The 22,611-nt window shown below is 39.2% G+C and overlaps 1 protein-coding gene across 5 annotated transcripts in view; it reads left to right on the forward strand.

Annotated features, from left to right (window-relative positions):
• The window catches only part of MAN2A1 (mannosidase alpha class 2A member 1), a 167,583-nt gene that overhangs the window by 139,430 nt on the left and 5,542 nt on the right, over window positions 1-22,611 (forward strand). For all 5 annotated transcript variants that reach the window (XM_045566453.1, XM_045566454.1, XM_045566455.1 and 2 more), the window contains 4 exons: window positions 1,835-1,968; window positions 4,742-4,883; window positions 7,322-7,455; window positions 14,737-14,928. In XM_045566453.1, the coding sequence (XP_045422409.1) occupies window positions 1,835-1,968; window positions 4,742-4,883; window positions 7,322-7,455; window positions 14,737-14,928 (602 nt within the window). The remainder of the gene's footprint in view (window positions 1-1,834; window positions 1,969-4,741; window positions 4,884-7,321; window positions 7,456-14,736; window positions 14,929-22,611) is intronic.

The raw sequence follows: 22,611 nt of genomic DNA on the forward strand, positions 1-22,611 counted from the left end.
GAGGCCTCAGCCCATTTAGTATTATTCATCACTGTATTGTTATTTATGTTTTACAATTTCCAGTGTTCTTTTCACATAAACCTATAATGCCTGAACTCATTGCATTCACATTCTTTTCCACAAACCTGCCAGTTTCAAACTTCCTTTCTTTAGCGGTTTGCTGTCACCTTCTGTAAGCTGTGGGGATTCTTCTTGATTTCTGGGGGGGAAAAGTCTTCCTTACTCCCTTCTTCCCCTTCTTATTTTTCTTTACGCAGCCCTCTTTGTTTAAAGAGTATGCTGATTATCAGCACAGAGTGACAGATTGTGTGTCAGCAGTAGGGGGAGGTAGGTAATAAAAATAAAAGTATAAGTAAGTTTCCAGGGTTCTTGGAACCTCAGAAAGCTTCAGCTTTATGAAATAGGATAGGGCCAGTCTTTCCTCTTGTGGCCACATTCCTAATTGCTCTGTTCCTTGGAAGATCCTGTAGTATCTCACACACATGCTCGATCTGCGTTGAGTGTTGGATTGCTTCCTAACTCCTCTCTCCACCTCTGAAATGGACCCAAGGCCTCACTGAGGACCTACAGATACATTTAGGGTAGATTGACAGATAGAAAATAGTAAACACTCCAGGCCAGTGGTCCCCAACCTTTTTGGCACCAGGGACTGGTTTCATTGAAGACAGTTTTTCAACGGACCATGGGGTGGGAGGGATGGTTCCAGGATGATTCAAGCTCATCACTGTTATTGTGCAGTCAGTCCTCTCTGCTAATGATAATCTATCTATATTTGCAGCTGCTCCCCAGTGCTAGCATCACTGCCTGAGCTCCACCTCAGATCATCAGGCATTAAATTTTCATGAGGAATGCACAACCTCGCTCCCTCACATGCACAGTTTACAGTAGGGTCCACGCTCCTGTGAGAATCTAATGCTGCTGCTGATCTGACAGGAGGCGGAGCTTACATTGTGATGCGAGCAATGGGGAGTGACTGTAAATATAGCCGAAACCTTGCTCACCTGCAGCTCACCTCCTGCTGTGCAGCCCATTCCTAACAGGACATGGACCGGTACCAGTCCATGGCCCAGGCACTGGGGACAGCAGCTTTAGGCTTATCCAAAAAAAAGTTTGATACCTTGGAGACTTCTTCAAGCTGTCCTCTGCTTTATGTAGGAAAGGACAAAGTGGATCACTTCATAACAAGGAGTCCTAAGAAATACCAAGTTCGACTAAAATTGATTTGACTTCTTGGGAGCTCTCGAGATTATAGTCCACAAATGTCCGCAAATACTAATATGTTAATATCAGTTTCACCCATAAATCATCTCATTGGATCTCCTGTCTCTTTTCCTGGAAATAGATTGCGGGCAATAAAATACCGTCTCTTGAACCAACAGAATGTAAATTTCATTGGCTTATAATTTTTAGTGTGTAAGGGGAGAATGGTGAAGAAGGGGACTGGGATGGCTCTGTTGGGGATTGGTGGTTCAGATGACAGGTGGACTGGCCTGTAGTGGGACTGACCTTTTCTCATTTCATGTCCTCTCTCCCCTCTAGAACTCACTGGAGAATCATTTACATGTTATATGTCGTCTACATTTATCTCATTTCAAACTCTTCATCCTTTTGTTGAATTATTTGTGCCCCTGAATATATGCTATCTACCATGTGATAATTATGATATAAGAAAATTAAAGTTAAATTCTGATACCATTTAGTGTATGAGAGATAGTAAGGCAGGAAGTAGAAAACAGGAAAATGTATACAACTTTGGAAGGAGTTCTGTATAGCATATTTATGAAAGGTGGAGCAATTAATTTCTTTCTATTAATGTGTATTTTTTTAAATTTAGGAATAGAAGGACAGTCTGTGGAAGTTTCCAATATTGTGGACATCCGAAAAGAATATAATCATGAGATTGCAATGAGAATTTCTTCTGATATAAAAAACCAAAATAGATTTTATACTGACCTAAATGGATACCAGGTAACTTTCCTTTAAAATGTCTAAGTAACAGTTGTATTAATATGTAATTTTTACATATGATAATGGGCCAGTTAATTTTGAATCCTTTGAAAAAATATATCTAAAGTTGCAAGTTATTTCTAAAATAAAATTGAATTTTAACAGACAATTGCAGGTGTATTCAATCTAATATACAAAGTTAGAACAAATATTTGAAAGACCATTTTTTAGAACATCTATTTGTAAGGATTTACTTGTTTAAAGAGAGATTTGGCGAACAGTGTGCATGTTTTAGTACCTTGATGCTAAAATGTATGTATATGAGTTTTTATATACCAGAAAGGAAACATAATTAAGGATTGATGGATATCTTTTGTTTTGCTCATAAGGAATTGGTCTGTACATATTTAGTTTATCCCTTATATATTTTTAAATGCATGATCTAATAAAGGCTCCTTTAAACTTCAGGAAAACTCTTCTTTCTTTATTGACATGTGTGTATGTGTATACATTTATATATATACACATATGTATACATATATTTTTAGACACATAGAAATGTGGACAGAAATGTATTTAATCAAAATTTTCATGAAATAGTCTTAAGTAGTAGTAAGAAAATGAATTCATATTTTTTCAGATTGTCAATTCTTCAGTATAAAGAGCTCATTTGATAACTAAATCTCTGTTTTCTGTATGTGTGTGACAGCATATCTTTGAAATAATACTATTAAAAACATGAATGTGTTTTTGAAACATGAGCATTTTAGAAATTTCCAGCTATGAATAGAAATAATTTCACAATAAATGCTTTTACTTTGTCTGATTTTCAACTGGGTATGAGTGAAAAAGATTGTGATAATTTTCTCTTCTGATATCCTGAAAAAGTTAAATTTAAACCTTTTCTAAAGCACAAGAATTACAATGTACATTCTGAATTAACATGTTAATTCTACTGTAGCCACTTGGTTTTCAAGTGAAATCTTGACTTTATGGTGATTCATTTTCCTTGTATACAAAAGAAAGTCTTTTCTTAAAATCTTACAGAAGCAATTATTTGTCTATGTGGGTGTACGTGTGAATGAGAAAACTTAGTAAAAATGAATAACCAAAAATGTGAATTTTCTTTTTGAGGATCAAACATTTGAATCAATAGGAAAATGTTGTTTTCAAGTCTATAATCTAAATATTTCTTTTAAAATAGGCCATTTTTTAGGCTTTGGAAATGGTAGTACTTGGGCAAAACTAGAAATCTAGTTCCACAGGTGGGAAGTGGGGGTGGCAACAACACAGTTGTGGCAGTTTTAAACGTCTTTTTTATAAGCTTAAGTATACCAATTAATTGAGGTGGGAAGATCAGGATTAGAGAGGAGGAATGGAGCATTCTTTCAATGTAGATTTTGTTTTTTTAACATTTTACCGTTGTTTCTTCACCAGTTTATTAATTTTGTAGGGCTGCCATAGAAATTACCACCATCTGAATGGCTTAAAACAACAAAAATTTATCCTTTCACAGTTCTGTAGGCTGGATGTCTAAAATCAAAATGTCACAGGGCCTTATTCCCTCCAAAGACTCTAGGGAAGTATCCTTCCTTGCCTCTTCCCAGTTTCTAGTGGCTGCGGACAAACCTTGGCATTCCTTGGTTTGAAGACGCATCATTCCAGTCTCTACCTCTGTTGTCACAGAGTGTTCTCTCTATGTCTCTGTATGTGTCTCTCTGTCCAAATTTGTCTCTTCTTAGAAAGACACGGGTCACTTGGTTAAGGCCAACCCTAATCCAGTATGACCTCATCCATGTCTGCAGAGACTATTTCAAAATAAGATCACAGTCACAGGCTGTGGGTGGATATGAATTTGGGGAGGTAGGTAGATTATTCAACCTAGTACAACCAGTAAAATTGAGAGACATACTGCAGTGTTGTTGGGAAGATTAAAAATCAGATTTGGGAAATACTCAGGATCACGCCTTTTGTTAACAGTCACTCAATACATGTTAACTATTATGTTGTTTTTGTACCTCTACTTTTCTTTAGTTTCGTGTCAAACTTTTATGAGTTTAAGTGAGGAGATGGCATTTTTATGTGATGTGATTAAGATTCACTGGTAGCATGGTCCTGGGGTTAGAGTCAGTAGCTGTGACCCAGACTAGACTGGCTTTGGGGTTACCAACAGTTTCTCTCAAATAATAAAGTTACAGTTAATTCAGGTACTAAGCCACAAGAAATTGGAATTTAGAACTCTCTGTGTTGAAACTGATCAAGAAGAGTAAGCATTGAATGGTTTTGAATAATATGCATTTGATTATAATGTGATGTGGTAGAGGATTTGGTGGGGAGATCTGTGGTATTTATTAAAACTGATGCAAGAATAAGAGATATTTCTTGAAAGAGGATAGAAAGCTATTATGCTTAGCATTCATTACAAAAGCAGTGTGTTAGATTTAGATGAGAAATGAATACTTAATACCTTTATAATTTGTTTTATGCAAATATTGGAGAGCTAGAAGACTTTTGTTAAGCATTTTTATTCTGAGTTTAAATAGAAATGCCTATTTTTAAAATCTGGCCATGTTCTGTCTTTCCCACTTAAGAATTGTCTTCTAAGATCCTGGTGGTTTTTCTTCATATTGTTTTAAAGCGAGTTTTAATTTTTAAATTATTTCTTCCCTTGAACAAAAAGGAAGCTGTGTCTTTTTCTCTTTGGAAGAAAAGTCATCTGTACTAACACTGCTTTTTAAAAGTACATATGTAAGTATCACTTTTTTTTTTTAAAGAGAATTGTTTGGTTTTATAGATTCAACCTAGAATGACAATGAAAAAATTGCCTCTCCAAGCAAATGTCTATCCGATGACCACGATGGCGTATATCCAGGATGCTGAGTGGCGCTTGACACTACTGTCTGCTCAGTCCTTAGGGGTTTCCAGTTTGAAAAGTGGTATGCGTTGTTTAAATTCTTTTTTGCTCTGAAAGGTTTCAGTTCCAAGCATATAAGTTTCTGTTGGTCAAATGTATTAATTGTCATCTCCAGTTAAAACCTCCCTGTCTTCTTTCTAGCTTTTTTCTTTCACGGACCAGACTGTTAGTTGATTTTGGGTTTTGTGAGAACAACATAAAATGATGAGTTTCCTCAATCTTAAGATGAAGAACCAGAGACCTAAACTCATGCCATGTTTTAAAGACAATTTGTTTCTCTTGGTAACCTGTTGTTTGCAGAGGTCTCTGTCCTCATTGTGATTTAATGGATATGGAAACTCAGACACCGAAAGTTTAGATAAGTTGCCTAAGTTTGCAAAGGTGGGAAGTTAGAGTTCAAACTTAAGTCCTTCTCTGAATCATGGTCTTTCCACCCCACTACCACCTGAAAGAAGAAAGAGAGCAGAAATGCTAGCGATATGGCTTTAGGGATTCCAAAAGAGAGAAAGTGATGCAGTTAAAGTGAGAGAAAACACACGGTAGATGCTGATTAATTTTGCAAAACTTTCTATTGAGAGACTCTAATCCTCTGTAATACATATTTTTAATTGGTTATCACACATGTTATCAATTGCTCTTCCTTCTTACGTGGTAAGAGTTGCTAATGATAAATGTCTGAAGGAGCCAGGCAGGTGATAAATGAGTGCAAATGCCTGGTGTGTCCTTTGGCACAAACCTACTTTTTATGTTAGGCATATACATGCATTCTGTACTTCCACATACGAAAAAATTGCTGTTCCTCATTTTTCTTTGTAGCCTAAATTAAATGAAATCATGTGAACTCATGCCATAAAGACATTAATTCACTTATGGAAATAATATGGCTTCACATCAGAGATCCTTAGAAGTAGAAGAGACTTGAACAAACTGGAGAACATGTTCCTCATGTACATGTTCCCCATATACAGGGCTAAATTTTTCAATTTTTGAAGAAGAATCCCAAAGTCTGAATTTTATGTGAAGTTATCCATTATGTAAATGTCAACATAATTTTTTTAAAAGCACTGTGTAGACAAAACAGAACATCTCTATGTCATGCATGACTCCTGAGCCACCCATTTTTAAACCCTACCTTAAATTCTCAAAACTGTGCTCTAAATAGGGGAACAGACATGAGGACTCAAGCAGTGATGAACCAAGCAGTATTGTCTCACTGCCCGAAAAAGATGAGCTGAGAAATAAAGCTCCTTTGCTTCTTCTGTAGACACCCAAATACCCTAGTATTCAAATAAAAACAATCTGAGTACAATCCAGATTACCAAGTGTCACATGTTATGTGGACTAACATTTGGAGGCAGGAGAAGAGTTAAAAATTGCCAAAGAGGTTGATGTGCTAATTTGGGTGTGAAGTGACAAGCTGTGGATCTGAGGCATGGGATCCATCAGCCCCTGTCCCTGGGGAGCAAGTCCTAGACACTTAACCTTCTCAATGACAAAGGTAGTAACAACGAGAATTCTACTCATCACTGGTAATTTTATGTACTAGATACCTAAACTGAGAAGAAGGAAGCAAAACAGAGTTGGTTTGACTATGTAGGAATAATAGTTGTTAAAATCTTTTATGTTAGCTCTTTCCCTTTTGTGCCCAATGATCATTTAGTACAGTGATGGACATGAGTGAGTGTGCATGCATTTTTTAAATGAATATATATAACTTTAGCTTTTTAAGTCTTACTTGAGTATAATCTTAACTGTATAGATGTAGCTCTTTTTTTCCTTAGTTTTTTTATTTTTTAATCTCATAATCTAATCATTAGCTTATAGCTTAAACTAGAGGAAATGTGGAATTATTGCATAGCAAAGGAAGGAGCCAAATATGACCTCTTTTAAGCCAGTGGAGACAGGGTGGTGGTGTACTATCACAGTATTAGAGAAGGAAGGAGTACGTGGAGGATGTCTCTATTATTCTAGGGCATCTTCAGAGAATTGCCACATATCAAGTAATCTAAGCTCTATCTGCAAATCTTTTGTAGATCCTACCCATCTGTATGTATCTTATTACTCCATGTATGATAAACACTTCCTAATAAACCTCACCAGCATTTCCAAATTCAAAATGCTGCCACTAAAAATTTTGAAGAACTTACTTGTCAGGTTAATTTTTTTTGAAAAAAGTTCCAATTAAATTTAGATCTGTCCTGTCCTACTTTAGCATTTTTATCAGCTATTGCTCAACATTAATGAAGAAAACAGAAATGCTATCCTGCTTTATGAATTGATAGTAGCTGCTTTGAGCTATTATCAAGAGAAAGCTCATGGTATAGTGGGTTGTATAGATCCATCTCCTTGACTAGAGGGGAAATTTAAAACTAGACATGGGTACCATCCACTGAAGTGATCCTGAATGACTATCTGTATTAAATAACCCTGGTCAGTTTTGCTTGTTTGTTTGTTTGTTAGGTCAGATTGAAGTTATCATGGATCGAAGACTCATGCAAGATGATAATCGTGGCCTTGGGCAAGGTGTCTATGATAACAAGATTACAGCTAATCTATTTCGAATACTTCTAGAAAAAAGAAGTGCCGTTAATATGGTAGGAAAAAATAACTAGCACGTTCTGATGTTGATTGTTCCTTGTCACCCAAAATTTGAAATTATGACTTTCCACTTCTTAAATTTTCTTTTTATAATTTCCAACATTGAGATTTCTTTATAATAGATTTAGCCTACATTTACAGAAAGAGAACTTCAGTTATTATAAGTATCATGTAAGATTCCATTTAGGTTATTTTATTTTTTATTTTGCTTATGATGCAGATAAAAAAAATAGTGTCAAGGAATCAGTTTGGGTGCAATTTCCTAAAATTATTTTGAAATAAATAAGAATTTTAAATATGAGCTAAAACTTAAAGAATAGAGCTTAGTCACATACTTAAGAGATGAAGTTTAGTGGTAGAATTTCTTTGAAACCTTAGTGTACTTCTTCCAGTCTTAAATTCATCAATTGAAAATGGATCTACTTGTCTGTCTTTCGTGTTTGATTTTCATTCCTCAAAGCAAAAATCCAGCAGTCTGTTTTAAACAGTCTGGCAAAAGCCTACCTGGACCTGAACAACACTGTGCTTATTTAGGCAACAGCAAAGTCATCCTTGGAGTTCTCTGTGAAGTAGTGAGCACCCACCTCAGATGCCCCTGGATGTGGCCCTTTTTCTCTTTGCTCCATTTTCCTTCTTTCTGCACTGATCATTTCAAGTCTTTTCTACTCTTTTCAGCCAGTGACGTCACCTTCCACTCTATAGGGAGAGCAGCCATTAGAGCTCTCTGTTCCCGTTACCAAACATCTGCCCCCGCCCTGCCCTTCTTCCTCCTGCTACGTGGGAAATGCCGACCTTCCTTCATCTAGGCCAGTCTTGCCACTTGTCCTTGGAACTTCCCCCTTTACGCTCCTCAGGATCCTTTTACCATTCATCCTCTCTCCCCTGCCCTCATAGCCAGCCCTTCCCCGGGAGATCCTTTCTGTTGGCTTTTGAACACGGTATTTTTCTGTTAAAATAAAAAAAGAAAACAGCCCTCCCTCAGACTCTCATTCCCATTTCCCTTATGCCACCGTCCTGTCTCTCCAACCCAATTGAACCAGGGTTTATAAGATGAGTTCATCTTACCGCTTCCTTCTCACACTCGATTTATTAGCTGGCTTCTGCCGCCAGCGTACTCTGAGAGAGCTCTTGCCAGTGTCACTAGACCTGGTGGGTATTTTCTGTCATCATCTTATTTCACCTTTCAGCACCATTTGACATTGACCGTTGTCACTTCTTAAAATACTTCCTTGCCAGGGCTTCCATGGTGCCATGCTTGCTTGGTTTTCCTCCTGCCTCTCTGGCACTTCTTTCTCTGTCTCTCTGTGAGTTCTTTACTCAGCCACTAAATTTGGTTCCTTCAAGCCTTGTTTTCTAGCCACCTCGTTTTTGCATCTTGTATGCTGACCCTTGGCGAGCTTCTCTACTCCCGTGGTTTTGGTTATCACCTCCACACAGACGGAACCCACTAATGCACATCCCCAGCCTAGTCTCACCTCTGACCTCCAGACCTGCCTATACAGTTGCTTCCTGATATTCCTTCTGTGTTTATAAGGGCGCCCAAGCTTGACATATCCAAAGTCACTGTCACCATCTCCCTTCCCCACAAACCTGGCCCTCTTCCAGTGTTCCCTCCCTCTCTGACGAGCACCGCCATCCATCGGTGCTGAGCCGGACACCCAGGAGTCCCCCCTGGTAGGCACTTCTCCCCACCAGCCTTTGCTCACAAGAGTCATCCCAGTTCTTGTCTGTCTCCTAAATATTTCAAATCTGTAACTTCTTTACTTCTACCACCTTAATGCAAACTGACATCGTATATTTCCTGGGTCTGTGCACATCTACTCTGCTCTCCTCTTTCTGCTGTACCTATTCTTAACATGGTAGGCAGATTGTGTTTTTCTTTTTTCCCCAAAACTAGATCTAACCTTATTGCCCCTGCTGAGCCCTCTGATGTCTTCTCGTTGCTGTCAGTATGAAACTCGAAATTCTTACCGTGGCCTATACAGCCTCTCAAGATAAGGGCCCTGCCTGTCTGTCCCCGGGGCATCCTGGATGCCTCTTTCTATGTCTGCTCTAGGCCCACTGGTTTTCTTTAAGTCCTAAGTACTTTCCATGCCCTCATCCCCACGGCACCTTTGCATGTGGCCTGTCATCCATTCTTCCTGGAGACTCTTTCGATCCCTGTTTAATTCATCAGCTACTTCTGCACTAGGTCAAATCCTCTTCTCCTATGCTCTCTCCAAACTATGCATCTCACCTTCATGTGTGTATGTGTGATTATTTGATCATTATCTTTTCTCCACCTTTGGAGAGTGGGAACTGTGTCTCAGCACCTAATATAAGTCCTATGAATGAATACACAGATGCATAGATGAACGAACTGTTACAGCATGTTGTGCCACTGTGTGTATTGCAATTTCTGCTTATTGCCTTGTTTTCATATACACGTTCTGTTCTCCCTGCTAGATTCCAGGGACTTGTCGCCTTCATTGTCATGTGTCCCACAGGGCCTCCTTGCCTATAGTAAATATTCTATAAATAAAATACCAGTTGATTGAATGAAATGGCAACAGATAATTAAAGCAAGGAATTCTTCCAGTATTTAGAATCTTTTAGAAAAAAAAAATTAGTATCCATTTTAGATGTGGAGATTTATGCCAGTTCTTAAGACTCCTGGCTTAAATCAATTACTGACAAGATAGCTTAGTTTTAAGATCTAAACCTGCATAGGAAAATCATTGCCTGAGTGTTGGCAGCTACTGTCTTTGCTCCTCCTGAAAATGTTTCTGCCTTCTGTGATTTTCTCTCTATATTGACACTAATCTACAAAACTTCTTTTAACTATGGCAATAAAAATTTTCACGTCAGATCTATAAAGCCCCAACTTAGAAGTGAAATGATTTGTTTATTTGCATTCAAAATTCCTTGGATAGCAATTGATTTTAATTTGATCTAATGTTTTTATAATCCTATCTTGGTTAAATTTTTCTTTTGCTCAACTATAGATTCTGTAGCTTAAATTAATAGCTTCTTTTAAATAAAAAATGAACTAGAGAAGAGAAAATACATTTTAACTTCTAGTGAAATTGATTAAAAAGACATTTGGTTAAGAAATCCTAATATAACGTAACCAAAATTTTCTAGAAAGTTTTTAATTTGAACTCAGACGCTGATGTCTAACATAACAATGGTGGAAAGTGAAATAGGAAGGAGGTCCCTGGATAGGAAGGAGTTTTAAGGGGAAGCCTTGAGCCTGCCAGAAATAATGCCCCATGTAAATAATCCTGGGCCGACAGTGGAAGTGAGTCCTGTCCTCAGAATGTTTGTTCTGCAGAGTGTCAGTAAAAACAAGGACTTGGATGACAATCACTACAAGCCATACAGATGCCCAGTGGAGGACTGTGGCTGTGTGAGGTTGACCATCATCTGTGCTAATGATCCTCAAGGGTCAAAGGAAATAGAAAATAGGAATCACCTCTTTGGCATTGCTGTGGTTTGAATGTGTCCCCCCAAAATTCCTCTGTTGGAAACTTGGCTGCCATTGTGGCAGTGTTGAGAGGTAGGGCCTTTGGGAGGCAATTGGGTCATGAGAACAGAGCCCTTATCACGGAAGTGGGTGGGTTATTGTGGGAGTGGTTTTGTTATAAAAGCAAGCTCTCTCTTGCACGCACTCTCGTGTTTTTCTGCCATGGGATAATGCAGCAGGAAGGTCCTCACCAGATACCAGTGCCATGCTCTTGGACTTCCCAGCCTCTAGGACCATAGGCTGAATAAACTTTCTTTCTTTATAAATTACCCCGTCTGTGGTATTGTCATAGCAACAGGAAAATAGACTGAGACAGGTATTGACCACTCTAGAATTGTTTCTCTGACCTTTTCTCCCTGCTTTTCTCCTGCTGGGAGAGTAAAGGAGTCATTGAGCTCGGAATTAGAAGCCCTCAGAGTGTTCAAGTGTCACAGTTTTGTCACTTCACCTCTGGGTACCAGTTCTTCAGACATAAGGAGAGGAAGTTGAGGGAGATCAGGTTAAAAACTTAAATGCTGATAGGATCTTAGGTGAGTGATGGCATGTGGGAGGTTGACCAGGTTTAAGGGCAAATGCTTGAGTTAGGTGGCCAGAGGGTCTCTGGTGGGCTTGAGGGCACAGACCTCATTACGAGCCACAACACAGCTCCAGCTGATTATTTCCACGTGGGCATGCCTGCCCAGTTTGATTCACATTTCCACTTTCTTGGGTAAAAAACCAAAAATACGTTTGTTTTTTTTTTTGAGGGGGGGGAGGTTGGTGCTTTTTTTTTAGTGTTAATTTTTTGTTTCTATTTTGTTGTTTTTTTTAAAGAGTTGGCTGAGGAAAAAAGCAACTTTTTAATAGCCTGCAGACCTACCAAAACATGTCCATCCACAAATTTAGCCCACAGACTACCAATCTTACTCCGGGCTAGAGGATATTTATCTCTAAATGTCATGGTTCAATATATTTTTCTTCATTTTCTCTCCTCCTCCGTCTTTGTCTTTTTACCCCACTCTTCCCCTCTGTAGTATTCTTGTCTCATTTATTTATATTGCATTTGCTTGTTAAATTAATAGATTACTTCAACAAACATTTATTAAGTTCCCACCATGTGTCAGGTCAAACTGTGAATAAATGAAGGTGACTTTAAAAACAATCTCTTACTGTCTTGCATAATTTAATAAGTTTTGATGTAGGTGGTGGAAGCCTTTGATGTTTAAGGATCGGATACCTCATGTGAGGTTAATAAAGGCACCAAGGAACCTGGCAAGAAGTTCCAACTCATGGAATAAAGGCTGGAACCCAATGAGGAAGATCTCACTTTTGTGTGGTTTGGGTCAGAATGTGCTAGAAACTCTCTGTAATGTCAGACTGCAGAGAGAAACCTAGACTTAGATAGTTTGAAGCCTTCAACCACCAAGAAACTAAATAATGTTTATAGTAGTATATTATTTAGAATGAGGCTGGGGGATTCATTTATAGCTTAAACAAACACACAAAGTTTCCTACGGAAAACGTGTTTTATAAACTTTGGATTTATCTTAAGACTTACAGTTAAAAGGTTACCTTTCTAGGAGGTTAATTAAAATAGCGATAGTTCAACAGTTAAATAGCTTATTGAGTAACTCGTTGCTATAAATATGGCAAGAAAGTTCAAATGGTGGAACCCCGGTGACACTTTGCCCCACCTGGGCTGGCCAGCCTCCAGCAGTGTTATTTGTCCATGGTGCTCTTTGAGCCACTGAACCACATTCTTCTATAAACTTCTCTTTCTTATCTTGCTAAAGACAAAAAACTACAGTTTTCAAATTCTGGAAGTACTTACATTTATGACATCGTTTCCTTTTACACGATGTTCATCACAGTGTCTTTGAGTCTGAATCTTCCTTTTTTAATCCGAAAGTAGTTAAAGAGTGAGGCTTATCTTTTGATTCCGAGGAGAGCTCTGTTTCCTCTAGAAGGCTGGGAGGATGTCTGGCGTGGCGGTTCCCAGCACAGGTTCACAGCACAGTGTGTGGCTGACTCCCCGAGATTCGCCCAGGGAGGCTTTTCGGCTTTCCATTCCCAGGGCCTTATCTCTGGAGATTTCGATTCTGTAGATCTGGGATAGGACCCGAGAATCTATGTTTCTTAAAGATTTCCTAAGTCATTCTGTTGTACAGTTGATTTAGGAAGTGCCAAGGGTCAGGAGGACTGATTGGGTGTGGAGGGTTGGTATGTATGTACATTATTTCTTCTAAGGTGTAGATGAGAAGTGTCCTACCTACTCACTGGAGTGTCCAGAAATTCCTCCAAGAGCATAGAATAAAGCCAGAGCTTTTCTGAATGTTTCTTGACCTAGAATGGACTTAATGCTTCCTGAATCTGTTAAGGCAGGTGTTTTCTGTTGGAATCTTTTATCTTTTATTACTCAAAAGTGATTTTGTCAGCACTCCTGACCTACATTATGAAGTCCTTTGATCTTCAAGTACATTTAAAGTGTCTTATTGAAAATATTCCCTCATGTTATTCTATAAGCTGCATTACATTTTACTATTATTGGAGAATTATTGTTTTATATGCTTTATTTAATTTTTCTTTAAGAAAAGAATGTGGAATGCGTACTTTTTTTACAACTCTTTCAGACCTAATTTTTTTTGTCAGTATCTTAATATTGCAATGTCCCTCTGCCTTTAAAAAATTTTTTTTCTCTCTCCATGGTCTGAATTGTGATGACATCTAATGTTAGCTGCTGGCACGATGCTAGTCACTTTTTGCTAGCACCCTTCTGTGCAATGCTAATCTGACATTCTGAATTTTAAGCTTTATATCTCTGTAAGTCCTGTCTTTTCACACAGATAAGTAGCCAAGCCTTTTATTTGAGCCCTGTATTACAAAAAGGATGCAAAATCAGAAGATATCAATGAAGTAGTCATTTTAAAAAATAAGATAAAAAATTAAATTTGCTTCCAGTGTAGCTGGTGATCAAAGGACTGTTCTGTATAAGTTATTTTCTCTTCTCAGTTCTTCCTTGTGTCTGTTTTTACTCCTTAGGCATTATTAGTTAAGGTTCTACTTAGTCATTGATGTAATTAATTTTTTTTGGTCATCTTGCATGTGTATATCTCCAACTTTGGTAGATTTTTTAATGTTATTTAAAGTATTATTAATGTGTGTACATCCCCAACCTTGGCAATTGGCAATGATGTTTAAAGAAAACGATCAGATGATCCGGATATACCACCTGTGTTATTTATATTTAAAAATTGGATGTATTTTGAGAGTTTTGTTCCTTTAAATCCTCATTGGATAACATTTAGCTCCTTTCATTTATTAACATTTATGAAATATAGCTTTAATTCAGTACCCTTTATGGTCTTGTTAAGTGTATAAATGAAACCATGAGAATATGATGGATAAAATCTGAGGGAGAAGAGAGATAACATTTGATGATGTACAAGATATATGAACATTCCAATCCTTCTACCTTGAGAGTTTTGTGGTAGGTTGAGAGTTTCCATAAAAAGTTATGCCTCATCCTAAAATGTCTGTAGGAGATGTTTTCAGTATTTTTAAAATCAGTGGAAGAGATATTTTAAACATATGAGTTAAATGGACATTATTCATTTCCTTGTATTGTTTACAACTGAGCTTGATAGTCTACTGTGTATTTTCTAAGACTGTTTATAAAATATAACAATCAAAGTAGTCATGTATTTTTTATGTTTACACCCTCTTAGATAATTCAATTAATATGATGAGAACTGCAAATGTAGAATTTTTAAGCATTTTTATTTTTTCTTGATAGGAAGAAGAAAAGCATCCGGTCAGTTATCCTTCTCTCCTTAGCCACATGACTTCTTCTTTCATGAATCATCCACTCTTTACAATGACAAAGAAGTTCTCGCCTCCCCTTGAGCTGCTGGGTGAATTCTCTCCGTTGCTGTCTTCTTTGCCTTGTGACATTCATCTGGTTAATCTGAGAACAGTACAGTCAAAGGTACATCCCAAAATGTATCTGTCAAAAATTACTGTTCGTCATTATACTTGGTTTAAGGGGGTAAGGGAGGGGGGACTTCATGCTACATTATGCTTTGAGGAATGATTAAGACGTCTTCACCTTTAGCCAGAAGCTTTATGCCTTTTATTTGACTATTGCTCTACAGTTTAGAGCTTATCCTGACACTAATTTATTTGATTCTCAGAAAAGTTCTGTGTGGTGAGCAGGTCAGGCAATATCAACATAATTAGTAGGTAGTAGAACCAGGCCTTAAGATCAGCCCTACTAACTTTTCACATTAATTCTCCTTGTGAGGCACCATTTCTCAAGAGTGAAAGAACTAGAAAGCATAGCGTTTAATTATTTTTGTGTCAGAGGCTTTGTATTTCCATATCCTCCTCTTGAAAATCACCACAATTCAAACTTTCCTGTTAGGAAACCAACTACTAAGAAGAAATATTGGAGAAAAAGCATGGGAAAATTTTATTAGGTATGAAATGTAATTCAGTTAGACTCTAGTTTACCTATATGCCTATTTTTAACATCAAAGAGATTGCATTTGAAAAGTGTAGGGATTAGACATCCGACACCATTCTTATGCATTGTACAACTGTTTTGATATTGTGACTTGACATACATTTAGCCTGAAATAGTAAGTGGCTATGGATTCTGTGGGAAATATCGCATGGTAAATGGCCTGAATGGGAAAAGAAGACGATGCTCATGTTCAAAGACATCATAAAAGGAGAGAAATGTTTAAGAACAAAGAACTAAAGCAAACCCAGTAAAGTGAGAACAGTTGCCTACAATTCGGACATTAGACTTTACATCCAAGATGTAGAGGAGAAAACTATAATTTAATTTCTTTCCCTTATAGGTTCTTAGTTGAGATATTCCTGAAAACAAAAGTCAGATTAACAAGAGAAAAACCAACAATAGTTTATTAATGCATGTTGTAACCATCACATGCGAGAGGCCTCAGTTCAAAAGTATTTCTCTTTCAAGGCAGTGGCTTAGGGGCCTTGCTTAAATAATATTTTAACAAAGAGCCATGAATCCTACAGAGACAAGACAAAGAAGAGAGCATCTTCAGGCTTCCAAAAGGCAGGAAAATGTGGGAAGGTCAGTTTATGGGAAGCGTAAAGTCTGTTGCTACATCTTCTGGCTCTGCTGTCTCTGAGCTGATAAGCCTTGTTAAGGGGCCCATCTTTAGGCAGGAAAAGGCAGAGAGCAGGGGAGGAAGACCTTTTGTCTTTGTATATTGCTGTCCTGCCATCAAGCAAGCAGAGGGAGGGGCAGAGTACCCCCCTGTGTTTTAGCCTTCTTCAGAGCTCGACAATCCTCGGTATTTTAGAGAGGAATATTTTGGTTTCATTCGAAGGTAAGAAACTTATACCTAGCTGTGCAGGAAAATATATATGGCTTGTAATAATGAATACAAGCAAATGGCAAAGGCTAGAGGCCTGTGTATATATCTCTATGTGTTGAAAGGTTTTTGTTTCTTTGTTTGTTTTTTATCACATGAGTGAACTTCCAGGATTGATTTCATACCTACTATGTGTCTATTACTGCCGTAGACGTGAGGAATATAGTCATGAACAAAACAGATAAAAGCCCCTGCTCTTCTGGAGCTTAGATTCTAGTGGGAGGAGAAAAATAATTAAGAAAGAAGGAGTAAGAGAAATATACGTTAGACAGTAATAAGTGTTAAGGAAGAGAAGAAAAGGGAAGAGCGATTCCGAGAAGATGGTGCAAGTTTGATTAGGGTGGTTGGACAGTGCTCTAGGCACAAAGCAAGTTCAAGGTCCTGAGGCAGGAGAGGTGGTCAGAATGTTGCTCCGAGAAAGCTGGCCTTTCCCTTTATTCATTGCTGTGTCCCCTGCCTAGAACAGTGCCTGCACAGGAGAGGAACTCAAACACTGGTGAATGAGTGAATGAGATAGATGTGTTTTCTGGGATTCTCCTGGTGTCTTTTGTGGATTTACTTTCTGGCTCATGGGATGAGCAGACTGGGAATGGGTAGCCTCCCCGAGGTATCCTGTGGTCCATCCATGAGCTCAGGGGGAATGAAAAGATAAAACGGAGGGCCCCAAAGACTCTGGGCCATAAGTGTAGATGGTAGAAGACATTAGCAACCTGAAAAACCCAAGGGCTTCTGGGGAGGACGGGACATCGTCCATTCCTTAGCCCCACTTCTAGCTGGCTCCTTCCCCATAGGTGTTTGAAATGTGATTGTTTTCTGGAAGCTACTGGAGCTGACTGGAGTCAGCAAGTGTAGGGATTGACCTTCTGTAATCCAAGGCTGGCACTTGTTTTTCATGTCACCTCTTTTAGTGGTAACTTCCTGACATCTTTCCTGCTATTGGCCATCTTCCTGTGATACAAATATAATCACTCTCACATTAAAAATCCCACTGCCCACCAAATTGGTGCAGACCCTGAGCATTCAGGCCCTCTACAGTGTGGCCCCCACGCACCTGCTTGCCGGTGCTCCTCTCACCTTTGGACAGGCTGAGTGACGGCCGACTCAGCCACCCTTTAGGAAATGGGGCTAGTGTCACGTATACCTGCATCAGGGTCTTTAGTGAGAAACAGGTGAGATAATGTTGTGAAAGTCTTTTGAAAGTGGTAACTCCGGGAAACATACCGTTGTTATCCTGATGATGCTCGCCGTATATGCCAGCTTGGGTGCCAGCTGGGGTTTGGCAGAGAGAACAGAGAGCAGTTTAACATACAGATTTGACCGAGGGGAATAAAACTGAACCGTAGTGCTCGTGCCTGTTGATAACTGGGGCGTCCTCAGAACTAAACACTCGGGGCTGTCGTGTGTTATCATATCAGTTGGTGCCAGTTCCTGTGTTAGCCTTTGACTCTTAGCACGTATTTATGTAAAAGCCCACTAGTAGTCCAAGGGGATTCATTGGTTCGTTCAAAACCACTTCTTCAAAGAGTTGCTCTCTGTCCCCTAACCTCTGATAATAGAAGATAATCATTGATGTGTGGGTATTGATTCAAAGAAAGCTGTTACTTAAAAGGTGCCCAGTGCAATTCCGTGGTTATACTAAAAGAAAGACAAACATGGCTCAGTGAGTAAATGCAGAAGGCAGACCTAAGCCTTTTGGATTATGTTCCTGTTTCTATGCACTGGCAGCTTCCAGTGTGCCACAATGGGTTGTTCGTCTAGAGACTGCAACTCATTTTTCCCCTTGAAATAACGTCAACGTAGAGACTGGGTTCCAGCAAGAGCAGAGTCTGCATTGGCCTGTGTCTAAGTGGGCATATTCCTAACCGCCACGGGATTATCATGAGAAATGCATCTGAGGACCATCTTGGCGTGACAAAGGGACATGTGTCTTCCCGCCCGACCTCCTGCTTGACCATCCCCTAGGCCGCTGTCTGATAGTTCCTTGATTCTAAACCTCAGTTGGTCTCCCTGGCTCCTCGTGGGAGGAGGGCTTTGGGGCCCAGGAGTGGTGAGGGGGCGAGGTGTGGGCCAGAGGTGTGATAAGCGGTGGGTTAGCGGTGGTCCCAACTACCAGTCTTCCCTGTGTCCACATCATACAAGGGAGATTTTAAAAATGAAGACTTTCACAAATTTCCCCATTTCTGAGATCTTGATTCTCAAGGTCTAGGGAGTAGTGTCTAGGAATTAATAATCTTTTAAAACTCTTCCCATGAAATTGCAAAATTATCTCCATTTCCTAAATTGTAAAGGTGAGGGTAAGAGAATAAATCATAAAAATAAAACCACCCAGAGGTAGGTGGCAGAATCAGACCCAGGGCCAGGTCTTCTGAGTCAGAGTCCTGTGTGTGGCCTCAGAGGGTAGCATTTGACTTTTTAAGGTTACGAAGTCGCTGAAAGCCTAATTTTTCAGCAATTGTTCTATATTAGTAGATGAGCGTATGTTTTTATATATATCTTGCTTTTCTACATTATGTCAGTTTTTGGAAAAGGATTATATGCCCTATAGGGAGGGTAACCAGATGAAGAGGGGAACAGACATCCCCTGGGGCCCTGCCTCACAGCGTGCTGTGCAGCCTTGCCCATCCCGGCCACTGTCTGGGAATTTACTGTTCACCTGCTGTAGGCCTGTCCCCCAGCTCTCTTCTCTTGATCACCCTCTTTCCCTACGCTATCAAGAGCTTGAGATAGCACCAAGAAACTTCTATAAAAATTTGAAAACTGGGACACAGAAACACCATTCAAGTACACTCAGCGGGAAAGCCATGTCATCGGGAAAGGTGACTGTGACCATTTAAGGGGAGAGAGGATGCTGGGGGAATCTCACAGGAGGACCCGTCCTGAGTCAGAATTCTGAGGCTGGAGCCGCAGGGTCAGTCTGGAATAGAGGGACAAAGAGGAACCTTAATTAAGCCTTTCAGGTAGGCTTCATGGAGCCATTCTGCCTTGAAAAAGTGATAAGTAATTCATTTTTCTCCTTTTTTCAGCTTACTTCCACTGCTTTTATGTTCATATATTTTCATTTAATTTGCATATATATAACACATTTAACTCTTTCTTTTCTGTGGGGTTTATTTTGATTTGTGTTTAACGGTTTCTTGCAAATAACCACTCATTTCAACATCAGCACCATTTATGGAATGAGATTTTCTCTCCTCACTTGTTTATGCCGCCCCTTCTTTTCTTATAAAAGGCAGTTGAAGGTTTTACTTTATTTTGCCTTTCTTATCAGAATTGATTGGTGCTTTATTGATCTCCCGAGCTTCTGGAAAGGTGAAAATTGTAGGAAAAAAGTTTCCTTTGTTGTACATATCTAAAAACAACATTCACTTCGCCTTTCTTTCTGTCATCTTGTTGATCAGAACAGGATAGCTATTATTGGACATTTTAATGAGTGCCTTGGAAAATGAATTTCTACTAGTTATTTCCTGTCTCAGGACTTATAATGAAGTGTGCAGTTTTCTAACCTTTTCAGCTGCCAGAATGCACTTAAGATGAGTAGTAGGCATTGTCAAAGAATCGGAGTGGACTGGCGTTTTCCCACCAAGTGTTTAGCTGTGCCTTAAGCCATGAGCACTATGAGGAGGGTGGGGTCTCACACAGAATCTGGTCAAAGTTACAGACCCTCTCTTCCCCAGGAAAACAGTGAGTAGGAGCACATATAATATTTACTGCAGTTCCAAAAGTTGACTGATTTGTGACCCTTCCGTTATTAATAACCAAATCAAGTTTCTTTTGTTATGAGAAAGAAATACTATAACTCTCACATCTTAAGTCCTCATCCAGGTCAGTAGAGGAATATTTACTTATTCCTTTCCTTAGAAGAGATTGTCATGTGCATGTATAATTTTCAGAGTGGCTTTAAATTCTGTGTGAAACTGTACAAATGGATGGGTGGGTAGGTGGCAGATGGATAGAAATTAAAATTTCCAAACCTTGCTCTCCGAATTGATATATTTTTTTGATAAGTTATGGTTTTAGCTGTGCTGGAACTATCAGCCAAATATTCATTTTCCAAGCTTTAAATCAGGGAGGGTTATCTCTTTTAGTTTACAGCATTTTGTTATGTTACACCAAAAATAATCCTTATCATTCCTCTCCTGGCTAGGTATCTGTGAGCACCAATTCATAGCCAGACAAAGGCAGGAGAAGGAAGCCGGTAAAAGCCCAGACTTTGGAGTCAGATCACCTGGGTTTGAACGTGCCTTCTCCACTTGGAGCAAGTCACTTAACTCCCTCAGTCCTCATTTCCTCGTTAGTAGCATGGAGATGACGGTAGTAGCCACCTTAGGAGATGTTCTGAGGATTGGAGACAATGTTTGTGAAGTACTTAGAACAGTGTCTGGCGTGTAGTGAGCCCTGTGCGTGCATGACTAGTCAAGGTTCTCAACTGTAGAACAGTGTCTGGCGTGTAGTGAGCCCTGTGTGTGCATGACTAGTCAAGGTTCTCAACTGTGATAGTTCAGCCATGAGCAGTGTGATTGTTAATAATAATGAAGTAAAAACGTGGCACTATTTCTATAAATTGGAGAAGGTTGAAGTTTATTGCCAGAGTAAGCCTTTGTCACTCTGGGTTAGATTCCAGATACACTTTATTCATAATTCCTCAGATTTTTTTGGGAAAAAATATACCTAAAATTGTCTATGTGCCAGTCATCATGCCAAGTGCTTTACATGAACCTTATTTAAAGCTCACAACACCACCAAGAAGGTAGAAAATATCTTTGTTCCATCTGATAGAAGAGGAAACTCACTGCCCTAGCGATGGCGGGTAACCTCCCAGGGCACACAGCTCCTAAGTGGGGCCACATGTAAGTGTGACTGACTCCAGATCCCTCCTTGGAGCCCTGTCCTGCCTCTTGCATGGGGACAGGAAGGGAGGGGCAGTGCTGAAAATGTTGGGGAATACACTGTTTTCCCTTGTGTACTGAATAATAATGGGCCACCCACAGAAGGCTTCACCAACCATTGGAGGGAAAAGATCATTACGGGCGAATGCAGGGTCATTAGTAATAATTGCTGTTTGAGTATGAGAGAGAATGCCTTGTGATAGGGATTTACCCATACATTTACATATGGCAACAGAAACTTGTGTACCACCTCAACTATTTCAAAGGTGGTTGTGAGATAAAACAAGTTAATAGGTGAAAAGCGTTCTGCACAGGATCTGGCACGCAGCAAGCGCCCGGCAAGTATTAGCAATTACAGTTACTGTCACTGTGGTTGTCCCTCCGTCCTCAAAGGGACTCTTCATGAGTCTAACCTAGTTCACAGAATCTACAGAGATTAAATGATTTACTCAGAGTGACAGGAATGGTTCATGGTGCAGCCAGACCTTTCTCTGATCCTGCTTTGTCTCAGCCCAGCTTTATTTTCATGGCTTCATTCTGCAAACCAAGTCACCTTCCCCCAAACTCTGCTGAGTTGCTGGAAAAGCCTCACAGGCCCAGCTTAATCTATGAGCTGGGTGTTGGTTTTGCCTACTGAAATAAGCATTGCCATGGATTTTCTGTCTTAGCTTTTGAACATCCCAGCCTTACTTCAGTGATCCAGCCTCAAATGTGATCTAGCTTGTTTAACAGAGGCAGTCACCTAACACAGAGCTGGGCACAATTGCAAAAATTGTAAATTTTCTTCCCCACACCCTCCCATTTATGGGGTCCAGATATTACTAATGCATTAATGAATGTAAAAACAGTTCTTCCAAAAGCTGTTTACTCTCCTAGAGCATACAGTGGGAATGCTTGAAGGGATCTGTTTTCCTGCATATTCAAGCTAAATTCAGTTTCCCTACTTTGAAAAACAGTGTTTTGGGGAATACAATGTCTAGACAGACTTTGAAACTGAAAAACTGCTGCTTTGCCTCAGGTATTTTTGCTTGAAAACTGATACTTTCATGAATATTTGATTTTTCAAAACTTGGACAAGATGATTGCTGTTTCACTTCGTCCTTACAATAGTGATATAGTTTTAGTTTTGAGAGAAAGTATAACTTTTTCTGTCAGCGAAAGTTACTTTTTATGACTTTTTTTTAATCTCTACTTTTGTATTGTTAGTTTAAATCTCTTGTAGAATTCAAAAATAGAATCCCAAAGGTGTTTTACTTCGTAGTTTTTTTGTCTTCTTCAGTTGCTAAAAGCCTTATGAATTCATTATTCCAAGAGCAAATGTGTTGCAAGAATTTTAACAATGCCTGCTGTCGAGTGGTTTTTAAGGATGGT

The sequence above is a fragment of the Lemur catta genome, chromosome 12 (assembly GCF_020740605.2).
Source record: "Lemur catta isolate mLemCat1 chromosome 12, mLemCat1.pri, whole genome shotgun sequence".
In the NCBI taxonomy this organism is placed as follows: domain Eukaryota; kingdom Metazoa; phylum Chordata; class Mammalia; order Primates; family Lemuridae; genus Lemur; species Lemur catta.